Raw genomic sequence first — 19,260 nt, 5'->3', positions numbered from 1 at the left:
AAAACTCCCGTCAGAGCAAACTGAAGATAGAAAACGTTCTCCAGCTTTTCTGCATTATCCACAGAGATGGAAGAATATTAAATGTGCTACAGCTGGGAAAAATATTAAATTTGACTTAATTTGTTTGTTTATTTAAACTTCTGCATCGCTCCCTGTGTGCGTTTGTTTCTTCTGGGACTCAGCAGTTTTCTAAATACTTAAGGGGTTCAGACAACTGGAAGGAGAGGTGAGGAAAGAAAGAATGAGAGTGAAAAGAAGGGATGCAATCGCACGTATTCCCCGATGTCTCATTTAACATGAAAACAGACGGTACAAAACGATGTGGATTAGAGCATTCTCCCCTCTCTTTCCTTGACTTTCATCTTGCTAATAAGATGTGAATCCCATCTCGTCTTCAGAGGCTTCTCCTTTCCCTTTCATATTAACGCTGGGCTGGAGGATGCGGTGGTGATTGAGATGCAGACCTTGGCTTTACTAGTAATTGCATTGAGGGGAGCATTTTGTTGATCAGCATCTAATAGATTATTAAAAGTGCTTGGCAGAGGCAAAAACCGAAGAGATTAGAAAGTGAAGTCTGGAGAAAAGTTTGGAGATGAAAAGGATGATTTCAGAGCACAATAATGATTAAAAAAAATGCATAAACTGGTTTCATCTTTCAGTAGAAACAAAGTTTTTCACATTATTTCCTGTTTGCTTCTGTTTTGTTCCAGGGACAATTAGTGTCACATTACTGCTGGAATAAAGGAGTAGAGGAAGTTATTTTGCTTGGAAACATATAAAACTTCTAAATGATTCCTGTCTCTGTGCGAACATCTGCCTGTTTCCTTTCCTAACAAGTCGGCAGTGGTGTAGTCCAGGGTACACCCGGGTATGCGGAGTATACCCACTACTTTCTCAGTCAGCATAGAGTATACACACTTCTACTTCTCCCTGCGATGCTGCTTTTACAGTTACAAACGTCCCTACACACATGTAGCTACGTCGCCCAGAAGCTCAGCTAAGGTTACTGATGCTACACTGGTGCAGTTAGCCATCAGCTACATTAACTTTAGCCTGAACATAGACACAATAAACATAGATGTATATAAGTCTATGAGCCTGTCTCACCAGCTCTATGTGCCAGTATTGGTTTACTCATTTCATAACTCTTCCTCCCTGACACCAAAGAGCACAGATTAGTGATAATGAGCAAATATGCTGATGAATTTTTGGAGAAAATTAAATAGTTTTAAACATCGTTTGTTATGAAACAATTTTTCTGGGCTATTTTTTGTTTTTGTTTTGTTTTGTTTTTTAAAACAAGGGCGTAACATTTAGAGTATATCCACTTGTCAGGGGACCACCACACCGCTGCCTGTTGGGGCTCGGTCCCGTCCACCTCCATGGGTTTCATTCCCCGCTGCAGAATATCTGTTCAGACTCGCAGCATTTGATGCACGTTGATGCCGTTTGTGATCAATTCAAAAGAGTCCTTCAGCAGATGGGTGGGATCTAAAGTGAAATGCGGCTCCAAACGCAGCATTTACCGGCTTCAGATCCCAGGACCTCTCCACTTGTCAATGGCTTTTGTGAGATTTATTTATTCCTATCCACAATAAGCACACATTTAAATTCATAAGGCACGTATCATGTCTGTTAAAGGCTTCGGATGACATTCAGTACAGAGTTCATGGAAAACACAGATAACAGCAATAATTATATTAATTCAAATTTGTCGCTTCTCTGGGTTTGAAATAATCGTGCACTCCAAACAACACCTCGGATGCCTCCATTGTTCACGTCTGACAGCTAAAAAGGCTAAAAATCGCAGGCGTTTCTTATGTAGAAACTATTTCTGCTCCATAAATCTGTCATAAAATATTCAATTCACAATGAAATGGTTATTGATGTAAAAGAAATAATGTTAGGCTTACTTTTAGGACTTGGTTTTTGTACAAATCCTAAATTGTAATGTTTTGTGTTTTCCCAGTAAGCACTTTGGCCATTTTCATAGTTGTACCCCATAAATATGTTTTTCCATTCAAACCACATTTATTTTTCTCAAACAAAGAACTAGGATGAACTAGGACCCAACCACCAGTCTCCTTTCTGACCAGCCTTTCCACTAACCCAGCTCCAGGCGGAGGTCCAGGATCTCTAACCTGCTCCGGGGGCAATCAAACCCCTCCACCGTGGTCAGGTGGTTATTCATGGTGGGACATTGACCACCTATTTAGGCTCAATGCAGACGACAGATTTGATCTGTAATTAAACCACTTTATGGCGGTACATTACCACTACCAACCGTTGTAAAGATGTGGAAGTGATTCTGATCTCCACTCTGCCCCCTAGTGGAGGAACTGACTGAACAACACCGGTACTGTAAAAGATGCATGGAAATCTGATCATGGCGGCGAATGACATGCGGAAGCAGAAATGGGCCTTAAGGCTGGAGGGAGAGTTTGGTTCATAAGTTTGGTGCACGTTGGACACCACCAGGCTCTTTATTACAATTCTGTTCACAACTTTCATGAACAAAGTTTCAAGACACTACGATGGACTGGTGACCGGTCCATGGTGTACCTGCTTCTCGCCTGCTAATTGCTGGGATAAGCTCCAGTTTTGCAGTGACCCTGGATGGGACTCAGCACTTTCTAAGGGCCAAAAGAAAATTCTCATTTTGATTTTCTGCTAATTCCTTCTTTGCTTGCTGAGGATGATGTGGTTCATTTGGCTTTATCACGTGGAAAACTCCAACAAGCACCAGGAATTTCTCCGGCATGAAGCGTCACGTCAGAGGCTGCTGTCTGCTGTCAGAAAAGAGGGATTTACGTTCAACAGAAGAATATTAGTTACTCTGTCTGACTGTCATAAAGAAAGGAAGAAAACATTGTGAGACAACATGTCGCCAACATGTTGTGTCCTTGTGTTACACGAGCTTTTCCTCTTTGTCTCTGTGTAAAAACATCCAGCTTCCACATGAAGAAAACGTCAGTACAGGAGTGTCTGTCTCAGTTGAAGGAGTATGTTGGCATCTCCTTGATGAGCTGGGATGTGTTATATCGCTCTGAAGACTGAGCGGAGTAAGAAGGGAAGCTGTCAGCTTGGCAGTCAGACTAAAGCGCTCACCTACGGTCATGGCCTGTGGGTAGTGACTCTAAGAGTAAAACTTAGAAGAAAGACGGCTAAAATGATCGTCCTGTGAAGAGAGACTGGCTCACCTGAAGGGGTGGGCTGAGGATGCCGCTCATCCAGCAAAAGGTTCAGAGAAGAGTCGCCGATCTGATGCATTAAATGAATCAGTTGAGGTGGTTTGGGCGTCTGGCTTTGGTTTGGATGCGGTTTCAGACGCGTCCCTCTGGTATGAGGCCTTCTGGCAAACCCACAACACACTGGAGGGATTTTATGTCTTGACTGTCCTGGAAACACCTTGGTGTCCATCTGAAAGAGCTGGAAGATTGTCCTGAGAAGGTCTGGATAAGCAGCAGAAAATTGCTGATGTGGTCGGGACAAATGGGACATTTCAGTCCCACCAACAAGCTTGGTCATATTTTTTTTTCAGATTGCTCAAAAAATAATAGGAGAATTCTGGTGAATGGTTGTAATCAGTTACCTTGTTGTAGTTTTTATTTCTCACTTCTCATCCTGAGACTTCCACTCTGTTCTCTGTTGAATATGAATATGGAATGTTGTGTTCAGCATAAGAAAACAGGAAGAGGCAAGCGTTTGCTCTGTCAGTAACGCAGCGTCTCTCTGCAGGTGGAAACGCCAAACTGCGCTACCAGATCACGTCAGGAAACACAGGAGGAGTGTTTGATGTAGAACCAGAGGTGGGGACCATCTTCATAGCTCAGCCTCTGGACTATGAACAGAACAAAAGGTAGGCTCTTGCTCCAGGGGAAGTCACCAATGAGGAAGACGTTTTTAGATCCCCATTAATCTTCAGAGAAATTTAAAAAAATGTTTTTTTTGTTTCAGACATTGCATCCTAAACTATGTAGTTATGGATTATTTTATCAGTATCAATATTAACAATATCATTATTGTTTCTCTGCATGCAGCAACTCAGCTGCATGACGTCTCACAACTTTAACCCTTTAGGACATGGTTGGTAGAGGGAACGCTGCAGTGACTTTGATCAATATCTTATAAACCTGCCTGAGAATCTCTACCAACTGGTTTGGGAATGTAAAACCCAAACTGTGTGTTATAACACTGCTGTTTCACACTCCAACTATTTCACTGTTGTTACATTATTATTAACTTCTTCTTTTTAACATCTCAGGCATTCACTAAAAAACATTTATTCTGTTTATTCTTGTCCAAAACAAACAGCGAAACGTTTTTCTCTGGTCATTTTGTTTCTGTGAAAGTTAAAGGGTTAACTCAAGAAATGGAGATTTTGTTGGAAGAAGAAAGTCTGCTTATCTGATCTGAGACTAACATCGTAAAATTTGATTTTTTTACCCCCAACCACCATGTTTTCCTCATCCTCACCAGTTCAGTTTGCTGCCTAGAAATAACCAAACCGCATCATAAAGACTGAATGAATTACAGGTTAAGAAAAAATAAATAAGCCTTTAGACTTATTTACCGGTACGTTTACCCAGGTACAAGCTCCATGTCCTGGCCTCAGATGGGAAATGGGAAGATTACACCACAGTGACGGTAAACGTGGTCAACAAGAACGACGAGGCTCCGGTGTTCACCGTTAACGAGTACTACGGCAGCGTGACAGAGGAGCTGGACGGTTCGCCGGTGTTTGTGTTGCAGGTACGCTCCACTCCCGATTCATCATCTTCCTGTCCTGTTTCAGGATGATTTGCTCATGTGGTCAAATGGGATTCCAGTCAAAGTTTTTAACAAGAGGTTTCATATTATTGTCAACTTGATTTAGATATTGCTGATAAAATTCTGAACATTGTTCTGAACAGTGTGTTGTCCCTCTACATCTGTGTCCTAAAAACGTTTCCAGAGACGTCCCCCCGTGGAATCATTTCTCAGCCATGTAGCCCCGAGCTGAAGCAAAGCTTTTGATTGAAACAGAAGTGAACACTGTGCCACATCTTTGCTGATTTATGAACAATGTAAACATGTTGGATGTGGAGAATCCATGATGAAATTCATGGCGAACTTTCTCATCGCTGTGACTGGAAATGAGTCAGTAAGTCGACTCCTGGAAACTTCAGCAGAACAAGATGCGTTTGTCAACAGTGCGTTTGCTTTTGTTCCATTTCTTTATTTTTGTTCCTGCAACATTAGTTATAACGTCTCTTTTTCCCTTTTCCTCTATTATCTTCTCTTTGTATTTCTGTAAACACAGATGAGTGTGTGGATTTTATTGCGGTCTATACCATATACATCTGTCTGCAACACTAAATTTCCCCATTTACGGACGATTAAAGTTCTGTTTTATCTGATCTATTCTAATCTAGAACACATTTGTTGATTCATCCAGCTGGAGTGAAAACTATCTCCATGTTTTCTACGTGTGTTCACATTTTATTCATCCTGCTGGAAACTTCCATCAGGCTAAAACACAGATTTTAGTTCCTTCTGAACTTAGATGGGAACTATGTCTGTTTTGTTTTTTCTACTTTGAGTCCCCCAGAGAGTCTCCAGTACCCCATTTGGGATGCGGCGCTCTGTCTGGTCTCCTTTCAAGCTGCACTTGAATCCTTGAGGAGAAAATCTTCAGGTGTTGATGGACATTAATGCATGTGCCTTTTCAGGGCCTGAACTAAAACCCTCAATCTGGTGTTTTTCCTGTTTCTGTGTATAAAATGTATTTTTTATTACTCATATATGTTAGCTTAGCTACATTTGAAGCTGACGGCGGCGCATACAGGATGAGTTATGCTGAATGTTTTCTGAATTATTCATAGCCGTACTTCTGTTGTCAGAGCACAAGACAAAAAGTCACATCCTGGCTACGGGTCGATGTGACATGAAGTGTAAGTACCTTGACCGGGAGTCATTGTCTGTAAAAACGGACAGAGGAGCGCTTCTAGATGAAGTGATGGTTAAAGACAACACTGATCCCAGCTGGATTTTGTGGAACAGTTGAATCCTCAGCAGAGTTTCAGCTTTAGGTGATAAATCTCTTCCTGTCACGTAGGTAACCGCGTCCGACCCCGATAAGGACGCTGACCAGGAGGCCCTGCGCTACTCTCTCCATGGACAGGGTGCAGAGAGTGAATTCATAATTGATGAGGTCACAGGCAAGATCTACGCCCAGCGGACGCTGGACCGCGAGGAGCGCGCCGTTTGGCGGTTCGTCGTCTTGGCGACAGACGAGGGCGGTGAAGGTCTGACAGGCTTCACAGACGTCATCATCAATGTGTGGGACATCAATGACAATGCGCCTGTCTTCACCTGCGCCCTCAGCTGCCACGGAGAAGTAGCAGAGAACTCAGTAGTGGGGACGTCTGTCATGGAGATGACAGCGACCGACCTGGACGACTCAGCCGTGGGACAGAACGCCGTGCTCTCCTACAGGATTGTGGGAAGTTTAGATGCTGCTAACGCTGAGCTGGGAGGAGTGCCCACCTTCTCAGAAATGTTCACCATTAATCCCAGCACAGGGACCATCGCTGTCGGGATGGGAGGGCTGGACAGAGAGCAGGTGGAGTCCTATCTTCTGCTTGTGGAGGCCAGAGATGGAGGAGGCATGGCCGGGACTGGAACTGCAACCATTCACATCAAGGATGTAAACGACCACGCCCCCAGATTCACCGATCACTCCTGCCTGGCCCGAATCTCCGAGAACGCAGAGCCCAATGCAGAGGTGGGTCCGGACGGGTCGACGGGGGTCAGGGCGGGTCGACGGGGGTCCGGACGGGTCGACGGGGGTCCGGACGGGTCGACGGGGGTCCGGACGGGTCGACGGGGGTCAGGACGGGTCGACGGGGGTCCGGACGGGTCGACGGGGGTCCGGACGGGTCGACGGGGGTCCGGACGGGTCGACGGGGGTCAGGACGGGTTGACGGGGGTCCGGACGGGTCGACGGGGGTCAGGACGGGTCGACGGGGGTCAGGACGGGTCGACGGGGGTCCGGACGGGTCGACGGGGGTCCGGACGGGTCGACGGGGGTCCGGACGGGTCGACGGGGGTCAGGACGGGTTGATGGGGGTCCGGACGGGTCGACGGGGGTCAGGACGGGTTGATGGGGGTCAGGACGGGTCGACGGGGGTCAGGACGGGTCGACGGGGGTCCGGACGGGTCGACGGGGGTCCGAACGGGTCGACGGGGGTCAGGACGGGTTGATGGGGGTCAGGACGGGTCGACGGGGGTCAGGACGGGTCGACGGGGGTCCGGACGGGTCGACGGGGGTCAGGACGGGTTGATGGGGGTCAGGACGGGTCGACGGGGGTCAGGACGGGTCGACGGGGGTCCGGACGGGTCGACGGGGGTCAGGACGGGTCGACGGGGGTCAGGGCGGGTCGACGGGGGTCCGGACGGGTCGACGGGGGTCCGGACGGGTTGACGGGGGTCAGGACGGGTCGACGGGGGTCAGGACGGGTTGATGGGGGTCAGGACGGGTTGATGGGGGTCAGGATGGGTTGATGGGGGTCAGAACGGGTCTACGGGGGTCAGGATGGGTTGATGGGGGTCAGGACGGGTCTACGGGGGTCAGAACGGGTCTACGGGGGTCAGGATGGGTTGATGGGGTCAGGGCGGGTCGACGGGGGTCAGGACGGGTTGATGGGGGTCAGGACGGGTTGATGGGGGTCAGGACGGGTCGACGGGGGTCAGGACGGGTTGATGGGGGTCAGGACGGGTCTACGGGGGTCAGGGCGGGTCGACGGGGGTCAGGACGGGTTGATGGGGGTCAGGACGGGTCGACGGGGGTCAGGACGGGTTGATGGGGGTCAGGACGGGTTGATGGGGGTCAGGACGGGTCGACGGGGGTCAGAACGGGTTGATGGGGGTCAGGACGGGTCGACGGGGGTCAGAACGGGTCTACGGGGGTCAGGATGGGTTGATGGGGGTCAGGACGGGTCGACGGGGGTCAGAACGGGTCTATGGGGGTCAGGATGGGTTGATGGGGTCAGGACGGGTCGACGGGGGTCAGGACGGGTTGATGGGGGTCAGGACGGGTCGACGGGGGTCAGAACGTGTCTATGGAGGTCAGGATGGGTTGAGGAGGGTCAGGGCGGGTCGACAGGGGACAGGATGGGTCGATGGGGGTCCAATTCGTCTCTAAAAATATCTCATGTTCGTGTCATCATGCAAAAAAAAAAAAAAGGTCTGTTGATGCATAAACTGGATCTTTTATATTTCTGATATTCCTCTATATTTCCTGTAGAAAATGAAATGATCATTATAAAGAGATTAATTTCTTTGGCTCGTTCTACAGGACCGGTCTAACATGTTTGTAAAAACAGATATTTGAAGTCCCTCTCAGTGAAATGTGGTTGTTAGCCAGTCTGTTGCTGTTGGAGGTCTACTGGTGCATGTTGTTCCTGACTTCATCCATTTATCTGAGAACAATACAAACGTCACACGACTTCTCTTAAAGCTTTTTTATTCCAGCCCCAGAATCCCACTCAGCATTGCTGTTTCCCTGCTGCAGGTGCTGGAGCTCACAGCGCAGGACCAGGACACGGGAGAAAACGCCCAGCTGACTTTCAGTGTTGTGGCTGGAGACCAGGAACAGAAGTTTTTCATGGTCAGTCACAAGCAGGAGCAGCGTGGCGTGCTGAGGCTGAAGAAACGCCTGGACTACGAGCGGCACAGCGAGCAGCGGTTCAACCTCACGCTGAAGGTACAGCTGCTGCCAGGAACTGGGATTTCATGTCGTGTTTGTGTGTTTCAGCTCTTGGAGTTGAAATATCACAGATTTGAAAGTGGAGATGTGTGTTTTTATTGGTCTAAAACATTTCAATGTGGAGAAGATTAAAGTAATTCTTCAGCAGCTTGTGGAGCAAACTGAAGCGTTTGGCTCATCTGTCAGATATAATGTTTGTTTGTAAACAATAAAAGAAGTAATTAAAGTGATGGGATGAGGGAGGCTCCGCGAGTCCGGCTCAGCATCGCCACATCCTCGCCGGTCCTGAAGCTGCGTTTGCTTCCCGTTTCAGGTGGAGGACTTGGACTTCTCCAGCCTTCTGCACTGTGTGGTGGAGGTGGACGACTACAACGACCATGCTCCAGTCTTCATTCCACATTTTCTGTCTCTTGCCCCACTCCCTGAGGACATCAGCGTGGGAACTAGCGTGGCCCATTTGGTGGCCAGTGACTCCGATTCGGGCCAGAACCGTGACATCACCTACAGCCTGTCAGAGGAATCGGATCCCGACGGTCTGTTTGTGATGGACCAGTCCGGGGTACTCTCAGTGGCCCGGCCGCTGGACCGGGAGAAGACTCAGCAGCATCACCTGGTTGTCATAGCAACCGATCATGGGGTGCCGCCTCTAACAGGCAGCGCTACGGTGCAGCTGCCCCTGCTGGATGTGAACGATAACGGACCAGAGTTTGAGGCAGCGTACTCCCCGATAGTGTTTGAGAATGTGGCTGGACCCCAGGTAGGCTTGGCTCAGGTGGTTTGTAGTTATTGATTAGCGGCGGTCTGATAGATAAATAAATAAAAATAAACTCTTCATGACTCCGAAGCACCTCACCTCCTTTCCCTCCCCCTCCGTCTGCAGGTAGTGAGATTGAACCAAACATCCACCCTCCTCCGAGCTGTGGATCGGGACTCTCCAGAGAACGGGCCGCCCTTTCACTTCACCGTGCCCCCCGAGTATCGCCATAGCAACGATTTCTACCTTCAGGACAACCTGAACGGCACAGCGACGTTGACCGCTCTGAGGACATTTGACCGTGAGCGTCAGAAAGAGTTTCTCCTTCCCATCGTTATGAGTGACAGCGGCCATCCGGCCAAAACGGTGACCAGCACCCTGACTGTGACCATCGGGGACCACAACGACCACGCGCACGCGGCGGGGGAGAAGCAGATTTTCATCAACAGCCACAGAGGTGATTAAACTGATCTGCAGAGTATTTTGACACATTTTAAATGCTGCGCTGGAAGGTTGTGGCAGACGCTTAGTTCCTCATTAAAACACAGACGTCATGTTACACACGGTCACAAACTGCTGCACACACACACACTCACACACACACAGGGCGCTGAAGCATATTCAGGCTCAGAGGGCAAGAAGGTCAAACAGGCGGTGACCAGGGTGAGACGTACCCGTTATGATGCACCGTTAGTCACACTGGTCTCCCCCCACTGGTGGAGACCCGTGGGGGGGAGACCCGTGGTCTAGACCAGTAGGGGGGAGACCAGTGGGGGGGAGACCTGTGGTGGAGACCAGTAAGGGGGAGACCAGTGGGGGGAGACCTCTGGTGGAGACCAGTAGGGGGGAGACCAGTGGGGGGGAGACAAGTAGGGGGGGGGACCAGTGGGGGAGACCAGTGAGGGGAGACTAGTGGAGGAGACCAGTGAGGGGAGATCAGTAGGGGGGAGACCAGTGGGGGAGACCAATGGGGGGAGACAAGTAGGGGGGAGACCAGTGGAGGAGACCAGTGGGGGGGAGACAAGTAAGGGGGAGACCAGTGGAGGAGAGCAGTAGGTGGAGACCAGTGGGGGGAGACCAGTGAGGGGAGATCAGTAGGAGGGAGACCAATGGGGGAGACCAGTGGGGGGAGACCAGTGGGGGAGACCAGTGAGGGGAGATCAGTAGGAGGGAGACCAATGGGGGAGAGCAGTGGAGGAGACCAGTAGGTGGAGACCAGTGGGGGGAGACCAGTGAGGGGAGATCAGTAGGAGGGAGACCAATGGGGGAGACCAGTGGGGGGAGACCAGTGGGGGGAGACCAGTGGGGGAGACCAGTGAGGGGAGATCAGTAGGAGGGAGACCAATGGGGGAGACCAGTGGGGGGAGATCAGTAGGAGGGAGACCAATGGGGGAGACCAGTGGGGGGAGACCAGTGGAGGAGACCAGTGGAGGAGACCAGTAGGTGGAGACCAGTGGGGGGAGACCAGTGAGGGGAGATCAGTAGGAGGGAGACCAATGGGGGAGACCAGTGGGGGGAGACCAGTGGGGGGAGACCAGTGGGGGAGACCAGTGAGGGGAGATCAGTAGGAGGGAGACCAATGGGGGAGACCAGTGGGGGGAGACCAGTGGGGGAGACCAGTGAGGGGAGATCAGTAGGAGGGAGACCAATGGGGGAGACCAGTGGGGGGAGACCAGTGGGGGAGACCAGTGGGGGGAGACCAGTAGGAGGGAGACCAATGGGGGGAGACCAGTGGGGGGAGACCAGTGGAGGAGACCAGTCGGGGGAGACCAGTGGGGGAGACCAGTGGGGGGAGACCAGTGGGGGGAGACCAGTGGAGGAGACCAGTCGGGGGAGACCAGTGGGGGAGACCAGTGGGGGAGACCAGTAGGAGCTGGAAAACACCGGCTGATGACGCTGAACTGACCTGTTGAAACATGAACATGAGGTTTTACACAGAAGGTGTGATGAAAGATGGTGTCGCACATCTGGTTGTCGGGCCAGAGATAGTCATTTCTGATTGGTTGTTGAGCTTAAAGAAGTTAGCTGTCATTTTATTTTATTGTATTTTGATAATTAATTAATCAAGTTATTTATTTGTGTATTTATCTATTCATTTATCCCCCCCCCCACACACACACACACACACACACAAACACACACATTCAGGATAGGCTACATATTATGGTATTTGTGTGTGAGTATGACAATGAAAGTATGAAAATGTGAAACGTGTTCAGTTCCAACAAAAGCTCCGCCTGCTGCTGTTGACAGCCAAAATATATCTCTTTCATTTATTTCCCTTCATGGGAAAAAGCTGACATGAATGGCAAATTGTCTCTCCACTCTTTCCTCTGCAGCTTTTTGCAAAGACAAACAGGGGCTGAAGTTCCTCATGCCTGAGTCTGCTTTAAGTTTTGAAGGCTCTGAATAATTCCCACATAGTTTACTTCTTTCAGCTTGAATGTAATTTTTGTGCATCCAAACAGCATGTTTGGTTTCCTTGTCGCGTTTCGAGCAGCTTCAGGCTCCGTCTTGGTTCTGCTGAGAGGAAATGATGAATCCTGCAGCATGAACTTTCAGGCCTTTTAATTTATCATCTCTTTTCTGCGTTTTGCTGCACTTGAGCTGTTTGTGATGTATTGAGGCTGTGCTTTTCCAGCTCTTAGCCTACTCATCTTAAAGCTTTTACATGTATGACACATGCTGCTTGTGTCATGTACAGATTAAATATGATGGCAGATTCCAGCTTCCAGATCTAACGTGAGCTTCTGCATCAGTAATGCAGAGACAAACACAGGTTCCTCACACGTGGATGTAACTTTTTTTTTCAGGTCGAATGCCAACCACCGTGCTGGGAAAGGTCTACGCTCCTGACCCCGATGACTGGGACAACAAGACTTATGTCTTTGAAGGACATGTGCCGAGGTAAATGAAACTTTTTCAGTAGAAATGTGTTGGTTGGTAAGTTTCTGTAGCAGCTTGATTCAGCTGAAACTGGTCACTTAACCATGTAGCTGCATAAGGAAGATGCCTGCGACGTATTTGGAGCTAAAACGTATCGTTGAAGAATCTGTTTAGAGCAGTTTTAGAGGAGGCTGCCAGCTCTTTTTGCTAGTTTTGCAGACAGATGCAGCAGTGCAGAGCGATGGCTAGAGGTTATGTATGGTTGTTTTCTCTGTTTGGTTGAAGGAAAAGTCAACTGAAGCTTGTCTGATGTTAATGACGGACACGTCGGCTGATCTAAAACACATCATCAAGCTGCAGATGTAGTGAGGGTCACTGCTGCCGTTTCCTGTTAGTCACCCAACAAAACCTGTTTAAATCCTGGAAAGCAACAACGTCCTGAGTAAAATCTGTATTTTTCTCTACCTCATCTTCTCACCAAATATTCCTTCTCAGGTTGATATTTAATTCGCTCTTCCCCTCCCCATTCCAGTCCCCTCTTTATGTGGGTGTCTGCTTCTTATCATCTGTAGTCTGCTTTTTGAGACTTCCTCTTACTAAAAGTGACAAAGAGCTGATTTATTTTCATAATACATTCACAGATACTATTCCTCAAAGTCCCAGTACTCTCCAGCAGCCCGTGATACTTCAGTGTTTATCCTCCAGACTCAGCAGAACCCAAAATGACATCCCTTTTCTCCATCTTTTATTCCATTCAAGTTAAACAGTTTCAGTAAGAGTGCTGCTGTGTCTTTTCATTTCAGTCTAAATATACACACAAGTTCGCTTTGAACATCGCTAAGTAACCGTGTGTCTATCTTCTTGTAGAATATTAAACTTTGCTTCGTCGTAGGTGACACGATGATGTGGCTCCAGAAATCTGAGAAAAAGAGTCATCAGAAAAGTCTAATTCTCCTCCAGTTAAGTGAACCCTGGTATTAAGTACTAGAGCTCAGACATGATGTTCACCCCCACAGAATGTGCTGTGAGATATGTTAATGCAGCCTTGTCTGTGCAAGTGCTTCATTATTTGATTTGCCAAGGTTCTGTCTTGGATTTCCTCTCTAATTAAACTTGAATGAGTTCATTTACTGTACAAGGGCGGCACGGAGGAAAAGGACTAAGTCAGATTGCTTCCTCGCATGTCTTCATGATCCTGTGCTTTTTTTTTTCCTTTTCCTCCTTCCCACATCATTTCTGCTCACTTTCTGATACTTTCTCAGAGGGAAATTGATTAACCGTATAAAAGATAAAACATGTAATACAAGCTTTGATTGAAGTGCTTGAAATGTTATTTTGTAATGGTCTTTTTTCATCCTGGTTCACTGGAACAGACACTGCAGGCAACTGCATGCCAATAAAATGCCACTAATATTTTTAGCTTTCATATAACATGGATGACACAGACGCATTATACATGTTTTACATTTAATATGGTTTCAATTAGTCAGTCATTTATTTTCAGCCTTCATCCCAGTGAGAGAATATTGACTGGCATTGTTTTTGTTTTTGTTTTGTTCCCTAAATATTGCACATTTGTTTGCTTTGTCATGGGATAAAACTGGTAAAAATCAGGGGGAGGCATGTCAGGACTTAGTGATGTTTAAGTATTTGTCTTCCACCTCCATATCTGAGGAGGAAACCTAATATCTACACACACACATATGTATGTGAATATATATATATATATATATATATATATATATATATATATATATATATATATATATATATATATATATATATATATATATATATATATATATGTGTGTGAATATGTGTGTATGTATATATAATATATATATATATATATATATATATATATATATATATACATTTATTTAGATAAATGGATCAAAATGTTGACTCCTCCTGCTCTCTGCGGTATCTAGGAGTTGTTTGTTAAAAGAAAACCAGGCAAAGCGAACTAAAAGTAACTAAGAATCCTCTTAAACTGGAATGACTCTGATGACCAGAGACGTGCCACTGACAAGCTGAAACTTTTCCTCAAGATGGCAAACTTTAGGTGGCTCACAAAAGGAGATCAAATGGTGTTTGAAGGTGGCCAAAGGCTGAGGAGAGATTTCATTGCATACACCCACACACACACCAGCTCATGATGCATGGGTCAGGTTTTTTCCCACACACAGGTCCCACATATATAAAATGATCTTTCCTGTCCGACCCAGGCATTGAATACGGCCTAAATATGCAAGTGAAAGCTGCTTTTCTTTGGCCTGAAAAATGAGCTGCAGATCGGAGTAAAACTGGCGAGTTGTAACAACAAATGGCGTAAGCTTGCAGGTTACGTGCGTTACACCTGCGTGTTTTATGACCCGCCCTGCCGACAAGGAAAAGTAGCACCAATCAAAATGCTTCTGAAGCCACAGGCCACAAATACTGACTGAAGAAGGCCTTGAACGCCACACGAAGCTTACAGGTGGACTGTAAAACCAGAACTGAAACACCTACCAGTCACAACCTGCTGCACACGCACAGCCACACATGAACACAGGCTGCCTGGTCTGTCCGACATGTAAACCACTTGGTAGGTAGAAGAGGAGATAAAGCCACCTACTCACACACAGACTTATTGACTAAAGAGTTTAAGGTGCTGTGAGGTTTGGATCACATGTCGCTGTTTATTTAAATCACAGGTGTCAGACTCCAGTCCTGGATGGCCGGTATCCTGCAGGTTTTTGTTGTCTCACCTGACCGAAATTAATCAATAGGTTGACAAGAAGCTGCTGGATCCATTTGATTTGAATCAGCTGTGTTGAGAGAAGGAAACAACAAAACCTTGCTGGATACCGGCCCTCAAGGACTGGAGTTTGACACCCCTGATTTAAATGCACATCGTAACTGGAAAACTTACTTGGAAATTGAGGAAATGGGAAAATTTGCCATTCCTGCTTCCAGGTTTTCTTTTTTGCCTACGTTTCCTGATTATTTAAATGCATCTATTGGCACTTTGTTAAATCAGTTGTGTTAAAGGCAAGGTTAGGAAGAGGAAAAAGTCCAGCTTCGGTTAATAAAAGAACGATTTGTTAACCTCCCAATGTGAAGGGCACTTACCAGGAGGACTTCCATTATCACTGGCCATAAATCTGGATGCTTAAACATTCAATATGGATCTTTGGGGACATTTGGCAATTACCTACTCTCTGTTTCATAATTCAAACATGTCTTTATGAGGATTACCTCACAATGCGTGTACTGTCCACTTGTAACATAGTGGAAAAGTGAAGCGTACTTAACCCCAAATCTTAACTAATTACCCAGTTTAATGCACATAACAGGTTCCATTCATAAAGTTTATCCCTCAGCAAAGCAGTAGGTAGAATTACCAGCTGCTAAATGCAGTCTTGCTTTTATTTCTACCCTGAAAGATAGCGTCCATGCTGACACCTGCTAAACAAGCAAAGGGAATATTCTCTGCAGACTCACTGAGGGCCGTAGCCTTATAAGCAATCAGCACCGCTGCAGAGGACATGGCGGGATGTCTGAGATCAGGTCACCTCACCTGAGCTGAAACTACAAGCCGATCCAGTCCAGGTTGTTACATACCAGCCACTACATTCTGTCATGGGTCAACGCGTGTTTTTGTTTCTTCTCAGTTACTTCATCCTGAACAAACGGACGGGCTTCTTAATCATCAAGGAGAACGCCCCACTCGGTACCTACCAGTTCCAGGTCCGTGTTTCAGATGGCATCTGGCCAGATGCTGTCTCTGCTGTTACTGTACATGTAAGGGAGCTGCGGGATGACGCCATCTACAACTCGGGGTCCCTCCGCCTCGCAGGTAAGATTGATTCCCAAAGATACAGTCAGCTTTTTAAAATAAAGGCTCTGGTACCAACGGCAGTGCGATAAGTTTGACACCATTCTGATGTCAGCAGACTGCTGAAGTTGTCTTTTCCCAGAGATCAATCACTTCCTGTTTGTCATGATACAGTCAAGCTATTGTTGGGGAAAACGGCCCATTAAACTGCTCTTTAGCTGGGTTATGATATGAATTGGTTTTATACCACAAACACCAGTTTAGTTGGTTCAGATAAGAATATTGTGCAGCAGGAAACCGTCTGACGGGTCTCTTTCACCTGCTAAACAGCAGCTGAGTTAATGGAGGTGTTGAGTGGAGACAAAAGACCAGCTGTTACAAGTGCTTTTTTACATGTCCAAGTCAAATTTAAGCCAAGTTGCAAGTCATTTTTAGTTGTTATGAATCAAAGACTGCATTATTATATCCAAGAATCTCACCCTTTATCTGCCAGCGTTTTGTAACGGCTCTGATCTGTAGCTTAAACTGACAAATGCTGCGTCCCTCTCCTCTGGACCGTTTCATTGCTTTACTGAATTCAGAAAACCTGCAGATGAACATGGAAATGTATCCGGATGAGTTAATATACAAAAATCCACCTGGACCTAGACAGAAATTTCCAAAGCTAATAGTGCAGTTTATTTAATTTATTCCTAAATATAGAGAGGAGCCCATGTGTTGGATCTTAGTGCAGCATCACCAACTGTCCTGCAGGATTTAGCTGTTTCACTGCTACAACACACCTGATCTGAATAACACCTGATCTAAATGTCAGCTCGTCAAGTTCTACACAAGCCTCAGAATCAGCCTTTAATAATACGACTTAGGTGTTTATTTTGTTTTATTTTACCCCTGTGCAGCAGGTAAACATATAAAACCTGCAGTGGCTCGACAATGGCTCAAGACATCAGTTCATTATTCCTGCACTAGTGCATCAGGAATATCTTTGTTAAACAAGAAAAAAGTATAAAATAACTGAGATGCGCACAAAAATATTAATTTTATCATTTTTGCAATTGAATAAAAAATTCTTCTTTAAAGTGGAACTATTATGTGCATTTCAGGCTAATTTATTTTTATTTCTGAGACCAGAAGGGCTGGGATTGATGGAGTTATCATCACAAATCGCTTTATTTACTTCAGACCGACCCTCTCCGTAGGCTGTCAGGTCAGCCTGCGGGCAAAACGAGTGGATTGAGACTCTTCTGCATTAAGCCCCGCCTCCCACCACTGCACTACATCGGGAGCGCGCACCGCACCTGCTTTCGCCGTCATTGTAACATCTCATAAACAGAAGGATTAGGCTAATTTAAACTCAATAAAAAAACAAAATACAATGTCAACACATAGCATACAGCCCTACATGTTGGAACTTGAATCAGAGCCTGAAAACGAAGTGGAAAACAGCAACCCACAGCAACGAATGCAGCAGGATGTCTCTCTTTGGTAAACTCACCAGCCATCGTTGGAAATAACTTTATCCCACGTTTTCCACCCGCCTGATGTATTTGCACATGCCCTTGTTAACCAGTAGAAGGTAACCAATCACCGAACCTTATCCCCCGGGACGTCACAAGGATTTCCAAGTAGAAAAAACTCTCTAAAACAACACGTTTTTCGTCGCCATGGAAACCAAACGGAGCGAGTGCTGGAACTCAAACTCAAACTCAAACATGCGTTTAGGTGATAAAAAACAGTGCCGTTCACATGTCTGATGAGGATCCAATACTGTAACACTGTAGAAAGCTCAGAAAACTCCAAATACCATCATAGCACCCCTTTAATTCATTTTTATCCAAAACAGGCCAAAAAACTATTCCTCTCATCCGTAAATCAGCAGCAGCTGTATCTAATACACAAAACCAGTTAAATTGTGTTAATAGTGGGTATGATCCCAGTTTGATCCCAGTTTAACATCATCATGGTAACGTCCCAGGGGTTGGAAACTCTTCTGTAAATGTCTCATTCTTTTTCTGAACACACTCAGTAGAACCAGTCAGATGAAGTTACATTACTTCACTACAAAGCTAGTGTGACTTACCATCTTATTCTTCAGCATTTTGAAGTTAAGTAGGACGTTTGTCCCCTCAGACTTGCCGTAGAATAGTCAGACCATGGTGATGGGACTTATAGTTATGGAATGAATAAAGATGAAACATTGGATGTCTCGTCTCCATTATTAATTTGTTATAAAGTATTCGTTTTGGTGATTCTTGGAAAGACCGGTGACAGTAACAAGCTAACTCTGTCATGGCTCTAAACTGTCCTTCAGTTGGTTGCTAAAATAGATGCTAACATTTAGCTTTCATGTTACAGTGACTAACCTAAGTTTGTTTAAAGTTGGATGGAGGTGGATGATCCAGTGTCCTGGATTTTTATGCCACAAACATTGTAGTTTAATGATTTATTCCTGCTTTATTATTTTTTAGACCCAACAGTTGCAGCAGAGCTGTTGTTATGGCACTTTTGTTTTGTGTTTTGTGATTGTGTGCGGGCAGGTGCATCTGTTGTTGTGAGATGTTCAGCCAGTGTCACGTATGAGGAAATGACAGCAAGCACAGACAGCAGACACAAGATCATACAAGAGATCATAAAAAAGAATAGTTGTTTACAGTCCAGTCTCAAGTCACTGGGAAGTCAACTCAAATGTGAATCAATTCTGATTACCAGACTCATGTCTCCGTCTCTGAAAGGGACGGAGAAACTTTAGGATATGAAGCTGCAGCTTAAGATGAACAGGGCAGAGAGAAGAGCTGCTTCTGTTCTCCGGAGATACATTTGTTTTAAACTAGCGCTATGCTACGACTGTGTTTCATTATGGATAATCCTGGAGCCACTGTTGTCCCAGAGGCTGAGAACCCACACTTCACCACTCGTCTTTTCTGGACGCCCATCGTTGCTGATTCAGCAAAGAGAAGCAGGAAAAACTACCTGGGGGAGGTATAACAAGAGAAAAAGTGACACAGCGAGAAATAGGACAAAAGTCAACACAGGACTGACTTTTACTGACTG

General features: G+C 46.3%; 1 protein-coding gene across 1 annotated transcript in view; it reads left to right on the top strand.

Annotated features, from left to right (window-relative positions):
• The window catches only part of LOC306755142 (neural-cadherin), a gene marked incomplete at both ends in the record, with an annotated part of 401,965 nt that overhangs the window by 232,615 nt on the left and 150,090 nt on the right, over positions 1-19,260 (top strand). Inside the window, 8 exons of the mRNA XM_079239421.1 lie at positions 3,739-3,859; positions 4,590-4,752; positions 6,098-6,766; positions 8,555-8,746; positions 9,063-9,506; positions 9,630-9,960; positions 12,317-12,410; positions 16,046-16,230. Coding sequence (XP_079095547.1) covers positions 3,739-3,859; positions 4,590-4,752; positions 6,098-6,766; positions 8,555-8,746; positions 9,063-9,506; positions 9,630-9,960; positions 12,317-12,410; positions 16,046-16,230 — 2,199 coding nt within the window. The remainder of the gene's footprint in view (positions 1-3,738; positions 3,860-4,589; positions 4,753-6,097; positions 6,767-8,554; positions 8,747-9,062; positions 9,507-9,629; positions 9,961-12,316; positions 12,411-16,045; positions 16,231-19,260) is intronic.

Source organism: Telmatherina bonti (genome assembly GCF_933228915.1).
Source record: "Telmatherina bonti genome assembly, chromosome: 1".
NCBI lineage: Eukaryota > Metazoa > Chordata > Actinopteri > Atheriniformes > Telmatherinidae > Telmatherina > Telmatherina bonti.
This window is presented reverse-complemented; position numbering and strand designations above follow the sequence as displayed.